This window comes from Struthio camelus, chromosome 1, assembly GCF_040807025.1.
Source record: "Struthio camelus isolate bStrCam1 chromosome 1, bStrCam1.hap1, whole genome shotgun sequence".
Lineage (NCBI taxonomy): Eukaryota > Metazoa > Chordata > Aves > Struthioniformes > Struthionidae > Struthio > Struthio camelus.
In genome coordinates this window covers 117847993-117865622 of record NC_090942.1, presented here as the reverse complement: position 1 = coordinate 117865622, position 17630 = coordinate 117847993, and the positions used below count along the sequence as shown (strand labels likewise).

At 44.8% G+C, this 17630-nt stretch overlaps 1 protein-coding gene across 1 annotated transcript in view; it reads left to right on the top strand.

Moving 5' to 3' along the window:
• The first annotated feature begins 6867 nt into the window (after nucleotides 1–6867).
• Nucleotides 6868–17630, top strand: part of ADAMTS5 (ADAM metallopeptidase with thrombospondin type 1 motif 5) — a 41637-nt gene continuing 30874 nt past the window's right edge. Inside the window, exon 1 of the mRNA XM_009667660.2 lies at nucleotides 6868–8019. Within this exon, the coding sequence (XP_009665955.2) occupies nucleotides 7087–8019 (933 nt within the window). The 5' untranslated portion in view covers nucleotides 6868–7086. The remainder of the gene's footprint in view (nucleotides 8020–17630) is intronic.

The following is a 17630-nucleotide window of genomic DNA, read 5'->3' as shown; positions in this document are numbered from 1 at the left end:
TAATGCCAGGTGAGATCTGGCAATTGAATGTTTATTTTAAATTTCTCTTTAATCACTCTTTCAGTTTTACCTTTGAAGTCTAGGGAAGTACATTTTCTGGTTTATGCCTCAGATGACATGGAAAAAGATATTCCACCTACAGTACTGGAATATCATTTATAGATGTGTAAATTCATAAAGCTATGCTTCTAACAGTTTGCCTCCATGGAACTATCCCAATTTACATCAACTGAGAACTTGACTCATGGTTTAAAAAAAAATGATGTGAGGCATTTCTTTTATTATAGTTGCCCCAGTATTTCAGTTCCAGCTCTTTCAGAATATATGCAAGAATATATACCCAGCCTATGTGCAGAAAAGAACAAACAAGATTTGGGTAGGGGTAGGAGGGGAATATCTGAGTGCTAAATCAGCATTGAACTAGTTTTTGTTTAGACATGGCTCAATAGAAATTTTAAGGCACATCACTGACTGAACAGGTAGATTCCTTAATGGAGCAGGGAGGACAGCGAGAAGCTGAACATACAAATCTTTGGAAAAATATTTAAAGAAATAATGATGAAAAGGGGATAAAATTTGGAGGGGTACAAGTACACTTGGATTTACTTAAGTTCTGCTTTTCCACTACAGATGTTCTGCTAACTGGTGCAGAGATGTGCAGAGACCACATATTGGCTGTAAAATCCTAGGGCTGAGATTAATTAAATGTCTGCTGCTCCTCATACAAACTAGACTCCAGAGTTTTTCAGACCCTCTAGTCTTCTGAAAGAACAGCTGTAGAATACATCATGTGCGTATCTTGTACCCTTAAAATGTATTTTTATAACAAGTGTCTTTTTTATATAAGGAAACTTTAATATCTTACCCTTCCTCTGATTATCTTGCTGCTGTTCAGAAAAAAAAAGGGTTTGATACTTATGATAATAACATCTGATACTTCCTGCAGAACGCTGCCTCCACCCAACACGTGTTTTAAACAGAATTCATAGTAGGTTCAGTGGTCACAATTATTCATGTGTGTTATGGTTTATGTGAGTTCATTTCTTGCATCAGTTGTAAGAAAGTGAGGGACCCCATTCTGTTCAATTCTCTAGTCAATACCTAGGAAATACAATTTATCATTCGTGCCTTCTTTTCCTCCCCACTGGACAATGTCATAGCTTCTTTCCATCAGCGAACAAACTCCTCTTCTGGATCCTGCTATGAAGGCAAGTGATGTATTTTTAATATAATGTGATGTATTTTTATGCATGATTAACCTTACAGAAATCTCACCAGCTTTTCCTTTTTCTCTCCCCTGAATAGATAACCTAACAATGTGATTTCTAGCCAGGCCTCAGGTAGTTTCCTATTTTAATTTGATACAGTACCCATAAATACACAATATTCTTGTGTTGTTACAATAAAACAATACAGCTGTTTAAACTGTGCCCAACTCCACCTTAACGCTACACTCCTTAAGGCTGCTTCCTTAGCCCTTATAGAAGAACTAAGCTGATGTCAAACATAAAATTTTCAGCCTGCTGGAACTGTTATATACTTGATACATTACTTACACATGCCACTTACAAATCCCAAGCCAAAGGCGTCTCCTTTACTCCCCGCATGGCTGTAGTTGAAGAAGATGTCATTGACCATAAAGAAGCAAGTAAAACATTTTGCCTTAAAGCTACAGTGCTTCACACCAAAGAGACATTTCTTATGAAGACACAACTATTTTCAGCTCATGATTTTATTATAAATGAAGGCACTTGTACTCTAAAACTAGCCAATTACTGCAACCACAGCTATTGGTCGTATGTGACAGCGGCTTGTCAGGGGCACAAAGGTACAGGCTCACTCATGCTGTTCAGGAGCTTGCACACTGAGGAACACCAGTCTGTGTCTTTTCACTGTGATAAATATCTTTTAATTGTTTGGGTTTTCTAAGGTAGGCATTACTTCATCTTTCTATAAATAATTTAGGGCCTACAAAAACTTTGGACTGGAACCATTTAGAAATGCCAGCCCCATACAGTCCAGAAATAAGAGACTGTGCAGCCCACAGCAAGCTTCTCGCTACTGCCTTAGCCACAAGCAACATGAGAAAGATGGGGCAGTTAGCCCAGTCTGCAGAAGCACTCAGTTCCCGGTGCATCTGGTAAGAGTGGCGGGAAGGATACACCAATAATGGTGATGTTGGCTTATTTATCAACCACAAACCTATTTCAGTATCGGTAAGCAAGAGTTAGAGTCACTCAGAACTTGCAGGAGCGTCTCCATCGAATTTGTTTTCAAGAGCATTTAAGCCACTTAAAAACATCCTCCTAATGAGAGACAATTGTTGACAAAGCCACTGTCCTCAGATAGGGGTCAAAGGCTGTATAGCTTATTCCAAATGCCAGTGCATCTAGTCCTTTCCAAAACACTGAAATATTCATCTTTAAAAGTTCTTTGCAAAATGACTTACAATGAGTATTTTATTTAATAATGAGTACTTTAGAAATAAATGTCTTCAGCGGTTTTAATGCATCACCATAGGAAACCTTTAAAACCAGTAGACTTGAACATTATTATAATCATAATGTTTGGATTGTTAAAACTGCTGACAAGATCGATGAATCAAACCCATGGTGAATTTTAAATGCTGCAAAGTATCACTGATAGATCTGTAGGAGACGAAGATTTGAAAACTCTCCTGTGACTAATGAGCTTGCTATTGATGATATGTATACTAAAAATGTCTCATAAAGTTAGCCGAGGCTTCTGATTCTCAGCGGAGACAAAGCTGTCCCACATTACGAAGCACGTTGCTACAGATCCATGCTTAGATTAGGACTTACCAAGACCTGGGTCCAATTCCCAGCTAAAGGCCTTTGTTGATCACAATCTTATCAAATGCTGTGTGTTTGATATTACTCCAGTAATCACTGGAATATGCTGAGCAGCCTGTTTTCTTGGGTTTGATTTCATCTTCTTGGCCCTATAATTTTATAGAAATAAGTAATATCTCCCCTAATAATATCTCCCCTGTGCAATTACATAGAAATGTCAGACATTCTTAAAACTAGAACAGCAAGCCTAAACAGAAGGTAATCCCCAAGGCAGAAGAGTTAAGCAAATGGTGAAAGACGGAATGTGTTGGGTAGGAACTCTCTAGGCATTAACAGCTATCACGGGACTGTAGACAGATACAGGACTAATCTGTTGATGCCTGGGATTCATGGTTTTCTACTCCTAGAGACATGACTAAGTATCAAAAAAAGAGGTGAGCTCATACAGAACCCTGTATGATCTCAAAAGACAGCGTGAGGGAAACGTGGACAAAACGATTAACAGCTTTGTCACTGTCTCAGTGTCCTTTCATTCATAAGAGCATTTACAATGCTCCTCAGAAAAATTTCTCATGTGGCTAAAATGCTATCTAACCAGGAATCCCCAGCTACTGGCGCTGTTCCTTGAAGGATCCTAAAGCTTTTCATGGACAAACCCAAAGGGTGAAATACAGCCTGCATGAAAGCGGCTTGCAGCTCCATTAGACTCAAGAGGCCTGGATCTTTTTACATCAGGATTGAATTTGGCGCAAAGTGTACAAAACTTATGTTGTGCCTTAAAGCTAATTGAGGATTTGTGGCTCTGTATCTTTCGGTTGGGAAAGGTCAGCTCTGTGATTTCCAGGTCAGAACTGTTTGACAAGGATTTAGTGCCATCCACAACTTGGGACATGCTAACAGGCTTTCTTGTTTAAAGGGAATGCTGTAACTGTAAAAAGGGGCTAAGAGGGCAAAACGGGGAGGAAAAAGAAGATGACTTGTTTAAGTGATTTATCCTCAACCTTCAAGATTCTCAGAATAGAAGCATAATTGACCTATCTTTCCATTATTGCACTGCTGAGTTATTACAGTTTTGAAATGTAAATAGGAAAGACTTCATAATCTGTGGGGCAGTTTGTGCAGGCTCATTTGTACCTTCCTGGAAAGCCTAGATCCTTGCCTGGTGAAATAGGGCATTGTGGAAGCTTAGCCAACTTTTTCTGTCATTTAGGAAATCAAAGACAACAAAACAGACAAGCAGTGAGATACGCCATTTAAAAATTGCTAAGCCTTTTAATATTTTTCTTTTTCCTGTGCTATAGCTGAACAGTTGGAATTATGCTGTAGCATGGGAGAACATTACACTGGCCTCTTGTGTGCCATATTCCTCTTCATGGACAAACTAACACTCCTTTTAATGGGAGTTTCTGAGGTTGTTATCCAAACTGCATTCCTTTTCCCAGATCTCATCTTTAGCACATCTCCCAGAGGTATCTGAGAGTTTGGACCCAGACGTATATGTGAATCCATGGCCTGGTCAGGTCCCACTGAAGTCAGTAAAGATCTTATTGGTGCTGAATGGATATCCACTTGGCTCAACTGAAAAGTAAAAGCTGTTCAAGAGAAAGTGGGAGACAAATTTATTTCTTTTATGAAAAGGTGTCTTATTCTTCTCTTCTTCTCTCCCTTTCATTTTTTTAATTTATTTATAAGTAGTTAAAAATAACTGGGAAAATGTGTACTTTTGAAAAATGTTGAATAGTCCTAGAACATAGCACAAAAGGTGTCATACGACCTTTCAGATGTAGAACTCTTTAATTTTAAAATTTACTATCTGCAGTCAAGAATTTTTGGTGATAGTGAAATACTGAAAAGTAGAAAAAGAAGTACAAAGAGGACTTTGAGAACTGAACTTTTGTTTGCAGGTATGACAGTTTCCAGAAAAAAATGGAAAAAGAAAAAAGAACACCTGCGAAACTTTAGTGCGTTAAATCTTCCACACTATAACCTCAGGCTGATCTAATTTAAGATTGGGCAGATGCTAATGTAATCATTTACCTGGCAATATTAATTTTTGGAAAGGTCCGCGGCGTTAGTTAACCTGTTCTTTCCAGAAGCGTTAAGACTCGAAGCAGCCTCCAAAAGTTGAACGGTAATGTGTCGGCTTTGCGTAGCCTGCCACCGTGGTCTTGATCCTGCAGCGTGTTGCAGGTGTGCATGTAATTCCCTCGCGGACAGAGCGATCGAGCTGCGATGCTGTTACCAGGCTGGGGCCAAGCCTGGACGGCACATCCCCTTCCCGAGTCCTACAGCTAGAAAGCACCTGCCTTGAGGGGACTCGAAGGGCGCCCGGCGGACACACACCGTACTAGGCAGCACTTTTGGCTTTCCGCCTGCCGGCGTTTGGCTCAGCGTGAGAAGAAGGCACCTGGGCCGCGCTGCGGCTGGGTCCCCGAGCGCAGCCCGGCCGAGGTGCGACTCCCTCCGGCGTCGCGGTCCCCCGGGGCCCGGCGGGACCTCTCCGTCCCCCGGCTGCGCATCAGCCGCTCGCTCGGCGGACAGCGGGCAGGCAAGGGGCGGACGAGGGGGTGAATCCCGACGCCTGCCCTTCGCGGTGCCCTTGCTGAGCCGGGGGAGGCAGCTGGAAGAGGGGACAGAGCGTGCGCCGGGCCGCGGGGGGGTAGCGGAGGGGGGGGATGATCTCAGGATCTGAAGCGGCTGGGGAGGTCAAAGCGAGCGCTAACCCTTGCTCGCCCTCCCTCCTGCCCGGGGACTGGGGAGGGGGGAACTGCAGCCCGCGCCGACGGACTGACTGCTTGCCAGAGGGGACGCTCGGGGCGCGGAGAGGCGGGCAGGCAGCCGCCGCCCGCGCAGCGCCCGCGCAGCGCCCGCGCAGCGCGCCGGCCTCCCGGCGACTTGTTGCCGCGCGGCGCAGCGGCTCATGCCGGCGCGGCGCGCAAGCCGGTGGTGTGCAGCCGAGGAGCTGCCGGGAGAGCCCCGGCCGCTTCCTTCGCCTTACTCAAGCGAGGCATAAATCCCCCGCTGCCGCTTAAAGTCGCCAAACTAGCGCCAGCGTAGCTCGAAGTGGCGGGGGGGGGACTTTGCGGGAGGTGAGGTAAGCGCGCGGCTCGGCCATCCCCGGTCAGTGGTGAAACAGCGCACACCGGGTGACACTGTGGCTTTAAATGATTCAAAGGAAATCTTGTGTTTTTCATACACAAACATTTTCTGCCGGTCTCTCTCCCCTCCCCTCCTTCCTCCCTCTCTTTCTCTCTCCTGCCTCCCTCTCCCTCGCTCCCTCTCTCCGATTCTCCTCCCCCCTCAGCCCCCCCTCTCTTTCCCCCTCCCCTCAAGTTTCTCTCTCTGTCTGATTAAATGAGAAGGAAGTGTGGGAGTGGTGGTTTTGAAGCTCTCCCTTTAAGAGGCAGCCTGCAGTGACGAATTGTTGAAATTGCCATTGCAGGATGGCATTCCGCTATAAATTCATTGTTCCACCTCCTCTCATCTTCACATTTCTCTCCCTTCTCCTCTTGTTCACATCGACGGACTGGGGATAACAACAACAACAACAGGAAAGATAAAGGGAGGGGGCTTTTACAAAAATCCGGGACGTTTTCCACTTCGTGGGGCTTTTTTTTTTTTTCTTTTTTCCTTTTTTTAAGCCCTCTCACCGGAGACGATCGAGGCGTTTTTTGGTGCTTGAATTTCTTCTCTCCCCTTCTGCTCCTTCTCTTCAAAACTAAAGGGGGCAAAGGAAGGAAAGGGAGCCACCGGAGCCCGAGAAAGTGCCGAGTCGCAGCAGAGCTGCCCCCTGCCCCCGCTGCTGATGGGGATGATCCAGTGACTACAGCAGAGAAGTGGACGAGGAGTGGGAAGCGCTCAAACTTCTCTGCTTGCCGGCTCCGAGCCTCCTCTCTTCCTTTTCCTCCTCTTCCCCCCCTCACCTTTGCCTCCCCGGCAGCAGTGATTTGGGATTTCCCTCCTCTCTCTCTCCTTCCATGTGCGCCCGGCTCTTCCCTGCAGAGAAACACAAAGTTCACACGCGAGCTGCTTTTGTTGACATTTTTGCCTCTCCCACTCACACTTGACTCAACCTTGGGAGGCAGAACTTTTTCCCCCCCCCCCTATTATTTTGGGTTTTTTGTTTGTTTTGTTTTGTTTTTCCCCCTCTTCCCCTCCTTCCCCCCCTTCTCCCCTTCCCTTAACTACGTTGCTGCACCGCCTCTCTTCACCCGCCCCGCCATCCTCATCATCACTATTGCTATTACTAATTGCCCCTGACGGCGGGCCAAGCATGCTCCTGAAGTTTGTCTCCCTGCTGCTGGCCGCGGAGCTGCACCTCGCCCTGGCCCAGCCGCCGGCACCTGCCGACCACGAAGCGCCGCCGCCGCCGCCGCCGCCTCGGCCCGGCCCTGCCCCGGGGCCGCCCCGCGGGGCCAGCGGCGTCGTGCAGCGCCTCGACCCGACCTACGCGGGGGGCGGCAAGGCGGGATACGTCCTCTACGCCGGCGGGCAGCGCTTCCTCCTCGACCTGGAGCGCGACGCGGCGGCGGCGGCGGCGGCGGCGGGGGGCGGCGTGCCGGCGCGCTGCTACTACCGCGGCACGGTGGACGGCAGCCCCCGCTCGCTGGCCGTCTTCAACCTGTGCGGCGGCCTCGACGGCTACTTCGCCGTGCGCCGCGCCCGCTACACCGTGCGGCCGGCGCGGCCGCAACGCTCCGCGCCCGCCTCGCCGCGCATCTACGGCGAGGGCCCGGCCCGCTCCCCGCACCTCTTCCGCCGCCAGCGCTTCAGTTTCGAGACGGTGCCGGCGCGGCCCAGCTGCGGCACCCGCGACCCGGCCCGGCGGCCGGCGGCGGCGGTGAGGGGCGGCCCGCCGGCACAGCGGCGGCGGCGGCGGCGGCGCTCGGTGTCGCGGGCCCGGCAGGTGGAGCTGCTGCTGGTGGCCGATGCCTCCATGGGGCGGCAGTACGGCAAGGGCCTGCAGCACTACCTGCTCACGCTGGCCACCATCGCCTCGCGGCTCTACGCCCACGCCAGCCTGGAGAACCACGTGCGGCTGGCCGTGGTGAAGGTGGTGGCGCTGGGCGAGAAGGACAAGGGGCTGGAGGTCACCAGGAACGCCGCCGCCACCCTCAAGAACTTCTGCAAGTGGCAGCACCAGCACAACCGCCTCGACGACGACCACGACGAGCACTATGACGCCGCCATCCTCTTCACCCGCGAGGTAGGTCAACCCCCCACCCCGTTCCTGCTGCCCAAATGCCCCCGCCAGCCTTGGTTGTCCCGGAGCACTATGTTGTAGCCGTCCCGGCAGTCCTCCGGCCAGCCCTGCCCCGTGCATTGCCCATGCTGGCAGGCAACCCGGTTTGCCTGGTGCTTGCCTCCCCCATCACCTCCTTGAACTTTCATTGAGTTGCAGTGCGTCTCAGGGACGGGCCCCTTTGTGTGGCACTGCTGGGCATGGATGCGGGTTGAGCACCTGGTAAACCTGTGGCCCCCCCACCCTTCCCCATCAGCATCTGCAAGGTCCTGCCCAGGGCAGGTCCGCGGTCATCCTGGTGGCTGCAGTGCTGGCACCTGTGCTGGGGTTGCACAGCAGTGTTAATTTGTCTGATCTAGACACATCGCCATGAGGGACTAGGCTGAGACCAGCTAACTGATCTCCGTTTGAGAGATGACGCTGTTTCCCAGCGAGCTGTTTCGCACACATCCCCCTTCCCCTTGGGGAGGTGGTCTGCTCACAGAGCTGGTAGCGCTCCCCAGGCTGAATTAACGTCCCGGTGTGCTGTGCGCAAAACGGATGGAGTACACCTTAAAAGAGCAACGCGACTTTCTTGTTGAGTCTGTTGACATGCTCTTCCCAGTGTGAAAGAATAGCTTCGCTAAACTGGAAGCCGGCAACACTTGTGGTTCAAGGCTAGGACGTAAATGTAAGCCGCAGGTAAACAGAGCTGTACAAGTTCCGTGCGTCGGGCGGTGGGAAGGGGATGCAGCCTCTTTCTTGTTCCTCGAGTGAAAAATGGGCGTCCTGAGCAGCTGCAGGTCTGATCCTGCCAGTCTTACCCATGCAAAGCCATGCATCACTGCCTGGCTGGCTGTTAATTATTTGCCTTGCCAGAGGTCGTTAAGGGACATTGCTGTAGTAGACATGTGGCAGAGTTTATGCAATGAAATGAAGTTCTTCTGTAAGAATATCCCTTTGGCGGTTTGGGTTTGGTGTTTTTTTTTTTTTCTTCCCCAAGTACGAAAAAAATAACTGCATGACTTTCCGTTAGTTTGAGTTCTCCTGCTTTTCTACATCATAGGAGGCTGCCAAAAAGGATGCTTTGGATGGTTTGTGGAAGGAGTTGCTCCAGAAGAGGGGAGGGCAGTGGGGGGAAGCTCCTGGCTTGCTTTTATAGCTGTAAATAGTTGAAACATTAGGTTCTGTGTCAGTCAGGCATCACTTGTGCAGCAGGAGCCTTTTTTAGCAGTTTAAAACCCATCGGTCCAATTTGCAAGCTTTCATTTTTTTATCATTATAATCTGAATGAAAGCAGGCTACCTAGGCTGAGTCAGAATGCTCTTCCTTTTTGCTATAAACAGTCCTTTTAATGGCTTATTAATTAAGCCTGGGCCAGAATCCATCACTCTTTCATTAAAGAGTGTGTTTCTCTGCCAGTATTCCCATTTTTTTCCGTGGGATTCGTTACAATTCAGAGACTCTTAGGACGTCAGATTGTGAATCTTAGCATAAATTATTAAGAATAAGCGTAATGCGTAGCGATTTAGCAACACTTGAATGTTAATTTGGATTAAGATAGGATGTGAATTAAGATAGGATGTGAATTTGAAGCACACTTGCTTTTCAGGTCATTATCTTTAATTCTTTACGTGGACGCCCTCATACCAGAATGAGAGAGCACTTAGTGGTAATCTACTTTCAGAGATTGCCCAGTAACGCTTCTTCGGTGGGTAGACTTACTTCTTTGGATGTAAACAACATTAACAAAATATCACAGTTCCTGTGGTCTTGTTCCGCTCTTAAGATACCAATATTGTTTGCATACTTAACGACATAAATGCTTGTCAAGAAAAAAAGAAGCACAGGCTTCAGTTTGCTTGGTTTATAACTTGACGTGTATATCTTAACTACTGGATTCGCTCATCAGATAGTGTAATTCAGTATAACGTAATCTAATGGTTCGCTGTGTGGAGAGGCAGACTGTTTGGCCTTGCATTTCAAACTCATTGGGGTGGCTTGAGAGGGATATTGGACTCAGTAAGAGCAAGACTCAGTAGTTTCTTACTGCATGTATTCATAGATGTTCATTGTAGGGAGTATGTGTGAATCTGCACCAGTTTTGTACACTTAGACATGAAATGTCAAAATGAGTCTACTGGCATATAGCAGAATGTAAACATTAAAGAATGAGAAAGGATCAGAGATGCCTCCCATAGAAAACAGCCCCATTATGAGCTAAAGAGAGATTTTTTCCAGTGTAGCTTTTCAATGAGAGTAGCAGCAACTGGCAGGAAGATCCAACCTTTACAACTATGTTTTGAATGTATGAAGTTCGTTGCTTAGCTACTAGACGCCGAGCCATGGCTCCTTCCGTGTTTTGATGGGCTCTGAATACCGTCAAGCTAATTTTTGTACATCCAGATGTCTTTTTCTAAATGGCTTGTTTTTCAGGCATGGAGTTAAAATGTGAGGTACATTTTCCATCGTTGTTTACTAACTGAGGCCACCTTGAACTTTGTGTCTCTGCGTCAACAGAATAATATTTGCAAATCATTTGTCAGCCGAACACATGTCCTCAACTGTATGTAACTTTAGAATCTAAATTATGCATGCCTGTTGCCATACAGGTCTCTAATATAATAATTATCTTCATTCTGGAGCGACATTTACTTGGATGTTATTTTTGACACCAAAAGAGGCTCTCTTAAAGGCTAGTAGCTTTACCTGAATTTTTTGTAAAGGAAGAATTCCATCAGAGTTAAGAACTATCACTTCTTTCTCTTCTGTTATTAAAGATAAATTACTAATCATTGATAGACTGAGTATACTGGCAGCTCTCCCTTATATCTCTCCCAAAATAAGTGCCAGCCGTTCAAATTATCATCATCATCATTCATATTACAAGTATTTCCTATGTAAAAAGATTTTTTTAGTCTGTATGTCCTTTGATAAGGACTTTACAGCAATCATGCTGCAGAATACAATAAAGTAAATAGTAAATAAATGAAGAGATGAGTTTGGTTTGGGGTGATGCAGGCGAAGGCTGTTAAAACTATTTTAATATTAATTCCCACTATACATTGCTATCAGTGATGGCAAGGACCATATAACTGTATCCATTAACCACAGTGAATCATATGTGTACTCTGTAACTACAAGGAAAACTACAGTAATGTGTCAGCATTATCACTCATATAGGAAATTGTAAATAATACCTACAATACGCACAGAAGTTATGTAACCCTAAATATTGCAGAAACTCAATTGGGTTACACGAAGATTATTTTAAATTCCCAAAATCTGATGAAGAGAAATATATTTTCCTAGTGATCCTGAGCTGTCGTTTTTACCCACTGTGGCCTGTATCAAGTCTGGTAGAGAGCTGGGTTATCAGTACCAAAATGTCATAGAAAGTGATAGTTTTTTAATAAATCCTGTAAGAGCTCTCATGAAGGCGGATTGGCCTTAACAGCCTTAGAGACTACATGGATCCCCTGCTGTTCGACTTTGTACTTTGTGGTTGAGTCCTTGACAATAGCTGTAAATTGTTAGGCCACATGCATCCTCAGCGTGTCTTACGCAGATCTGAATATGGATGCAACCATTAGGTCATCTGGCGGCCAGGTGGGTCGTCCTTGCTGTATGGAGGCAGAAGGATGGCTGTGTAATGGGAAGGAAGAAGAAGAGCCGGTGCACCCCCTTTCCCTTGCAGATGATTAGCTCAATTTGTTCTCGATGTCAGTGAAGTCAACAGCAAATTTAGAATATGGCCCGTTTCAAGCTTTTCAGTTGTGAACAGTTCTCTGAAGCTGGAAACAAGTTATTTTCTGCTGTTATATTTTTTATTGACGCAAAAAAATGCATGTCAGATTATTTGTCACAGTGAAAATACCCGTTAGATGTGAATTGCAAACTGCATTTGAACTCAAACTGTTCTTTCCTGAGGTCTAACCTTCTCTGCAATTATCCTGTAGGATTCACTCAATCTGTTTCATTAGTGACCCTTAGTTAAATTTCAAGTGAACTTTTGAAAGCATTTGGACAAAATCCAGTTCTCTTCCTATCCTTTCTCCCCAGTTCTGAAGTATGTGAAAATTAAAATAGATATCTCTCACAGCAGATATAGGCAACAAGAACAAGAAAAAATACTTTCCGAAGTGCTTGTTATTATAGTGATAGTACCGTCATGCCTGGATCTAACAAAAAAGTTCATGTTAGAGCCAAAGGCCACTGTCGTGCCTTTTTCCACACTGTAGTTATATGGGTCTTGTGTGTGTGATTTAGTTTAACTGTCAATCTGACAGTGCTGTTGAAATTTAACAGCAAGCTTTGGATTATCTCAGCTCAATAGATGATAATTTCATTCAGTGGAGCACATGCTTTCTTTGGCTCTGCTTCTTTTGGGTTATTTTTCTTTATTTTCCTTCCTAATATTATCATCCCATCCCACTTATTATCCTCTATTAGTAAAATAGGTCACTGTACCAACTGTCAATAGAATGTGTTTCACTAATATTTACTATTATTACTCTTAGGGAATTATAATGTGATGTTCCTCTCAGTTCCATAGCTTTTTCACCAATCCTGTTGCAACTCTAACACATTTAGAAGATATCCTTGGGGAAAATAAAGTGGGACATTATTTGTGTGGGAGAAATAGCATGATCCACACTAATCTGTGGAGATGGTGTGGAGTTTCCCCACAAAAGAATTGTGGGCTAGGCAAGTTAAATCAAATGTTTTTCCTTGTCTCAGTGAGACCGGCTGGAGTCCTTCCCCATTGCTTTACAATGATGGTCAGGCCCTCTCCCTGGTGCCCTGATCTGGACATCCCACCAGCGTTTCAGGAGCACAGCTTTTCACAGCAGGCTCCCTGCAGGGCAGCGTTCCACCGTGTGGGCTCTTATGGTCTCTCTTTGAGTTTCATGCTATCATTTGAGGGGTAAAATAGATCATTCCCTAGTTACTTTGTTCACCAATTAGCCCTAACTACCAGTATACCTTTTTTTGGACTGTTGATTTCAATCGCGCATTGTTTTTGCCTTCTAGACATGAGGTACTCCTTGGGTGGTATCAGTAATCCTTTCTCCTTGGATGAACCTTAGTCCTTCTATCTTCTTTTTATTAGCGCTTTTCTCAAAATGCACTGTTTCATGTTTCTGAAACATTAATAAACTTTCACCTACTTTCTGCAGTTGAGTGCAGGAAGCTAGATTTGTAGATCCCAAATACCGCATGACTCCACCCTCCTTTTATATATCTGTGGTTGAAACACTTGTGCAGGAACTTGGAAAGTTGTATTAATTCCTTCCTCCGCTTGAGGGATTTCAAGTCCGTATCGCCCACCTCCCTGGAGAGGTCCTTAACCAGTAGGCTGGAAACTGTTCCAGGTGTTAAGGAAATTTTCCACCTCTCTGACTAAAGCTGTGTCACTATTTAGCAAGTAATTCAAGATTCATTTGGTGAGAGAGAGAGAGAAATCATGACCTGAAACTGCTGATTGGAGTGCCACGCTTAGAGAGAGAAGGTCTGTGTTCCCAGGGCTCAGGAAAAAAGACTGTTTCTATCATTTAGCAAAAGATTGTTCTATGTAGAAGCAGTCTGAGAAACAAGGACCAAAAATGAAGTCACCTCTCCGAGTGCCGTAAGCAGTAACTGCAGTCTGGTCCATGCAAACTTTGGCACATGGGCAGCAGCAGGAGCCCCAACGCCCTGCAGGCACGGATGTGCACGTTCCTTCGCAGTAGACCTCGCCTGGTGGTTAGGATGCTCTTCTAAGAAACGTGCTTCCAAGTGCCCCCATCCACCAAAGGAATATGAAGTTGGATCACCTTCTTAGTGGGCAAAGGCTTTAGCTGCTGGACCCTTGTAAAGAAACCAGAAAAACAAACAAACAAACAAACACACACACAGAGGTGTAACAGCTGTTAGTTGTGCTTTAAAAGAAGGTGATGTACAACTGTGTGTGTTAGGCTAACCCTGCAGGCTTCTTTTAGGTCTGATCTGAGAATGCCTGTCGGCTTGGGTTCCCTCAGGGGGGCAAAGGCTGAGGAAACATCACGTATCGGGACCCTAATCAGGCGTTAGTACAAGCAAAGTGCTAAACTGCTCAGCACTGTAAAACTGTGTCACTTTTGGGCCCATAAGGTCACACACTGCAAGCCCTGTGAAGGATAGGTAACCTAAAGACCAGAAGACATGTGACCCAGTTACTTATTGCTTCCATTCTACCCAACTGTCCATGCTGGTGCTTAAATCCTGTTTTGGATCCCATCCATAGGCTCCAGTCTAATATCAGGTTTATTCTTGTTTTTAAGCCTACTGCACAAATCGAAGAATTTCAGGTAAAATAAATTAGCTGCTTCAATAGGGAGCCACGACGTTTATCTTCATTCACTACAATGCCACGTATATATGGCAAACAGCCAGCTGTTCTCAATATACTTAAGAATGCCAAGAAAACTTGGCCTTCAGTAAGCTGTCTAATTAACTACCAGTCTTATGATGCACAGCTCATTTTTCCTAAGTCATTTCTTTGCCAAAGCTTAAGGCTTAACATCTATTGTCTCCTCTGTAGCAAATGCATTTCCTATTCATTCCTCTATTTTGATACTACTGTAATCTAGATCAAAGGCCAGACTCTGCATTCGTTCTTTAGAAATATCGAGAAACACTTATTCTTAAATGCTTCTACCACTGTTTGGAGACAATTAAATGAGATCTGAAAAAATGATTAACTCTTTAAATGGAAGTTATACTCCTTGGCGAAATAATTGTTGGAAACTAATTTTGAATGTCATGTGAGCCCCTGCTTCTTAGTGGCATTTGCTGGAGTTAGAAAAATTGAAGAGATCTACACAGATTTATTAGATGGCATCACTGCATCAGGGCCTGTTGTTAAGAAAAAATGATTTTCAAGGGCAATAAAAGCTTTTAATGTACTCCCAGAAACTTTACTTCAGAGGAGTCTGAGATTACTTTCCAAGAGCGCTCAGGAAAGCTAAAAACGTGGTTATTAATGCTGGTAACAAACCATCCGTGGCCAGTAAGGCTGCAGGAAGTATAAGTCAAAAGAAATTTTACCCTAAAGATTTCAGTCAGTGGAAGTGTAAGCAGGTGTGGTTTTTGATAACGTCACTCAAAATCATGCTGTAGCAAAAGACCATATGACCAGGGAATGGTGACTTAAGAAAGAAGACACCTGAAAGCAAAATTTTCAGAATATTTGTCTCAGAGATGCGATTTGATATGCTTAAATTATGTATATAAGATATGCCATGCAATCCTATAAATAGAAATATATTAAGCTCAAATCATGCCGAGGGATGAGAAAAAAATGAGAATAAATGAGACTATGAGTTGAGAACATAATGGAACTGAGTCTTTAATGATCTGCCTAAGTGAATATTGATAGTGTCAGCATTAGCTTAAAAGATGCATGCTTGCGCAGTCACTGAGCGCTGAAGCCTGCAGAGAAAACCAGACGGCTCTGCGCATGCTCTCTTTCCAAAACTCAGCCAACACGTTCCCCGTTCGGTTTGCAGGTGGGCAGTCCATAGACATTCCTCCAGTAACAAGTGCGTGCAAAGAAGCTAAGACCAGAAAATATTTCCAGTCCCTGTTTCCAAGATCCCAGCTCCTTTGCAACCCGCCTCTGAAACTGCCTGCCTCGAAAACATAAATGGAGGCTGCGAGTCCCTCCCTGTCGCTGGGGAGCAGTGCAGGTGTGCTCACTCACCTGCCTGAAGGAAATGAGCTTTTCCTCTGTCACTGTCCACTGCTCTCTGTCCCCATGTGATTTTTCTCCTCTCTTCCTCCTTGTGGGAATCGGTGGCCCCACCTTCTTCCCAGCATCCGAGGACAGCTGTATTCCACCTGCCCAGGGGTATCAGAGGAGCTAGGTAATTTTAGAGATAAACAGTTTTCAGAATCCCGTATCTCCTGCTTTGGGATTTTCTTGTAGTGACCAGTAAGTAATAGTGCCCTTCCAGAAATTCATTTTTGTCTGACCTGAAGTTCAGTTGTGCCTGAAGAAGGACTTAAAGAACATTTAAAGCCTGTTTTGTTTTGTCTCAAACCAACTGTTATGCGAATGAGCGCTACCTTGAAAGTTATTAGTAAGACACTGAGTTGTTTAGATGTATGTCATACTTTGGGAAATTATGAAAATGGAGAAACAATTTGATGAAGTGATTGCAATTCTGAGAAAAACAGGGCATGTAGAGTGATGCAGTGTCAGTAACATATTACGTGAAAAGTAACAAAACATTGCTATATCCTTTATTGCTTGCATATATACATAGCTGTCTTTTGATGTCTGATGAAGGTGATGTAATGCAGTCCCTGTGCATTGCTTTGGGAATCGTGAGAGTAGTATTATTAACCATTCGAGATGGATCGATAGGTGGTTACTGTTACCATCCCTGTCATAATTTTGCAGACCCACAGATCCAATCAGAATTGACTCTTGACGGAAGTTTATGAAAATGCCTGCTTAGAAAGATTGTACCATTTTAATTATTCCTGTGTCATCAAATCAAGGCAATCATTGTGAGGTCCATTTGTGTCCATGTAAATGCTGGTTCTGAAACTAACATAGCTTCTTCTTGTATGCAAATGGACATAAATCATGCACTGGCCTCAGACTACTATGTGCTGATATAATTGTGCCCATACTGGGAATAGTGCTGATGTAAGTATGTAAGTAAAAATGGTACCCTAGATATAAAAACAGACCAACTGACTCAGAATCTGTATACAGAGAGAAGGTTTGAATTAATGTATTTGATACCATCCTTGCCCCTATCAGCACAAGCGTAATTTAGACCTCCTCCAATAAGCTGCTTTCTCTCTGATTTGTGTGCTTTTTGGTACTAGTGTAAGAATTGCAGTTGAACTGCTTGTGTGGATTTAGTTAAAGTTACACCAGTATAAAGGTATCTTGCTCCCTGTATAGCTTACATTCATTTATCTAGAAGATCAGTTGTATCACCATAAAAAATACTTATATTGGTATTAGGCCCCTGCATTTTCTGAGTGTTATTACCTGAACTATGCTGCTATAGGTAAACTACTAACAATTACTCTGTGTAAAATGAACCCTGAGATTCAAATGGCCAGATTCAGAAGTGGCATAAAGGGCTGAATGAGTATAATCCTAAGCAAATGTAACAGGAATTTAAGTATTGCCTCTTCCTTGTTGAATATGCCAGATGATTAGATGCTATAGTAACATAACCTTGCTTAGGACCTCTTCCAGCATTGGTCTAGAGATGTTGAAAGTGATAATAATTATATTTGCCCAAATAAAACTTGAAAAAATTTACAGCCCTTTTAAAAGTACTTGAAAACAAGCATCTGTAATCTATACCTTCTGATAACCAGTACAGAGCTAGTGGCAAAGTCTGGGGCAAGTCTTGATATCCTCCTGGGATATCGAGAGTGGGAGCTGGTAGGGTTGGAGAGGAATAAAACTCCCTGCATATTATATGTATTGCTACAGAATGTAAGAGTTTTTTTTCTTATTTTGTTTTTCAAACCATGGATTATACCTATGAACATTTGATAATTTAAGTATTTTTAACCTTCTTGCTTCTCTTTTTGTGCATTGG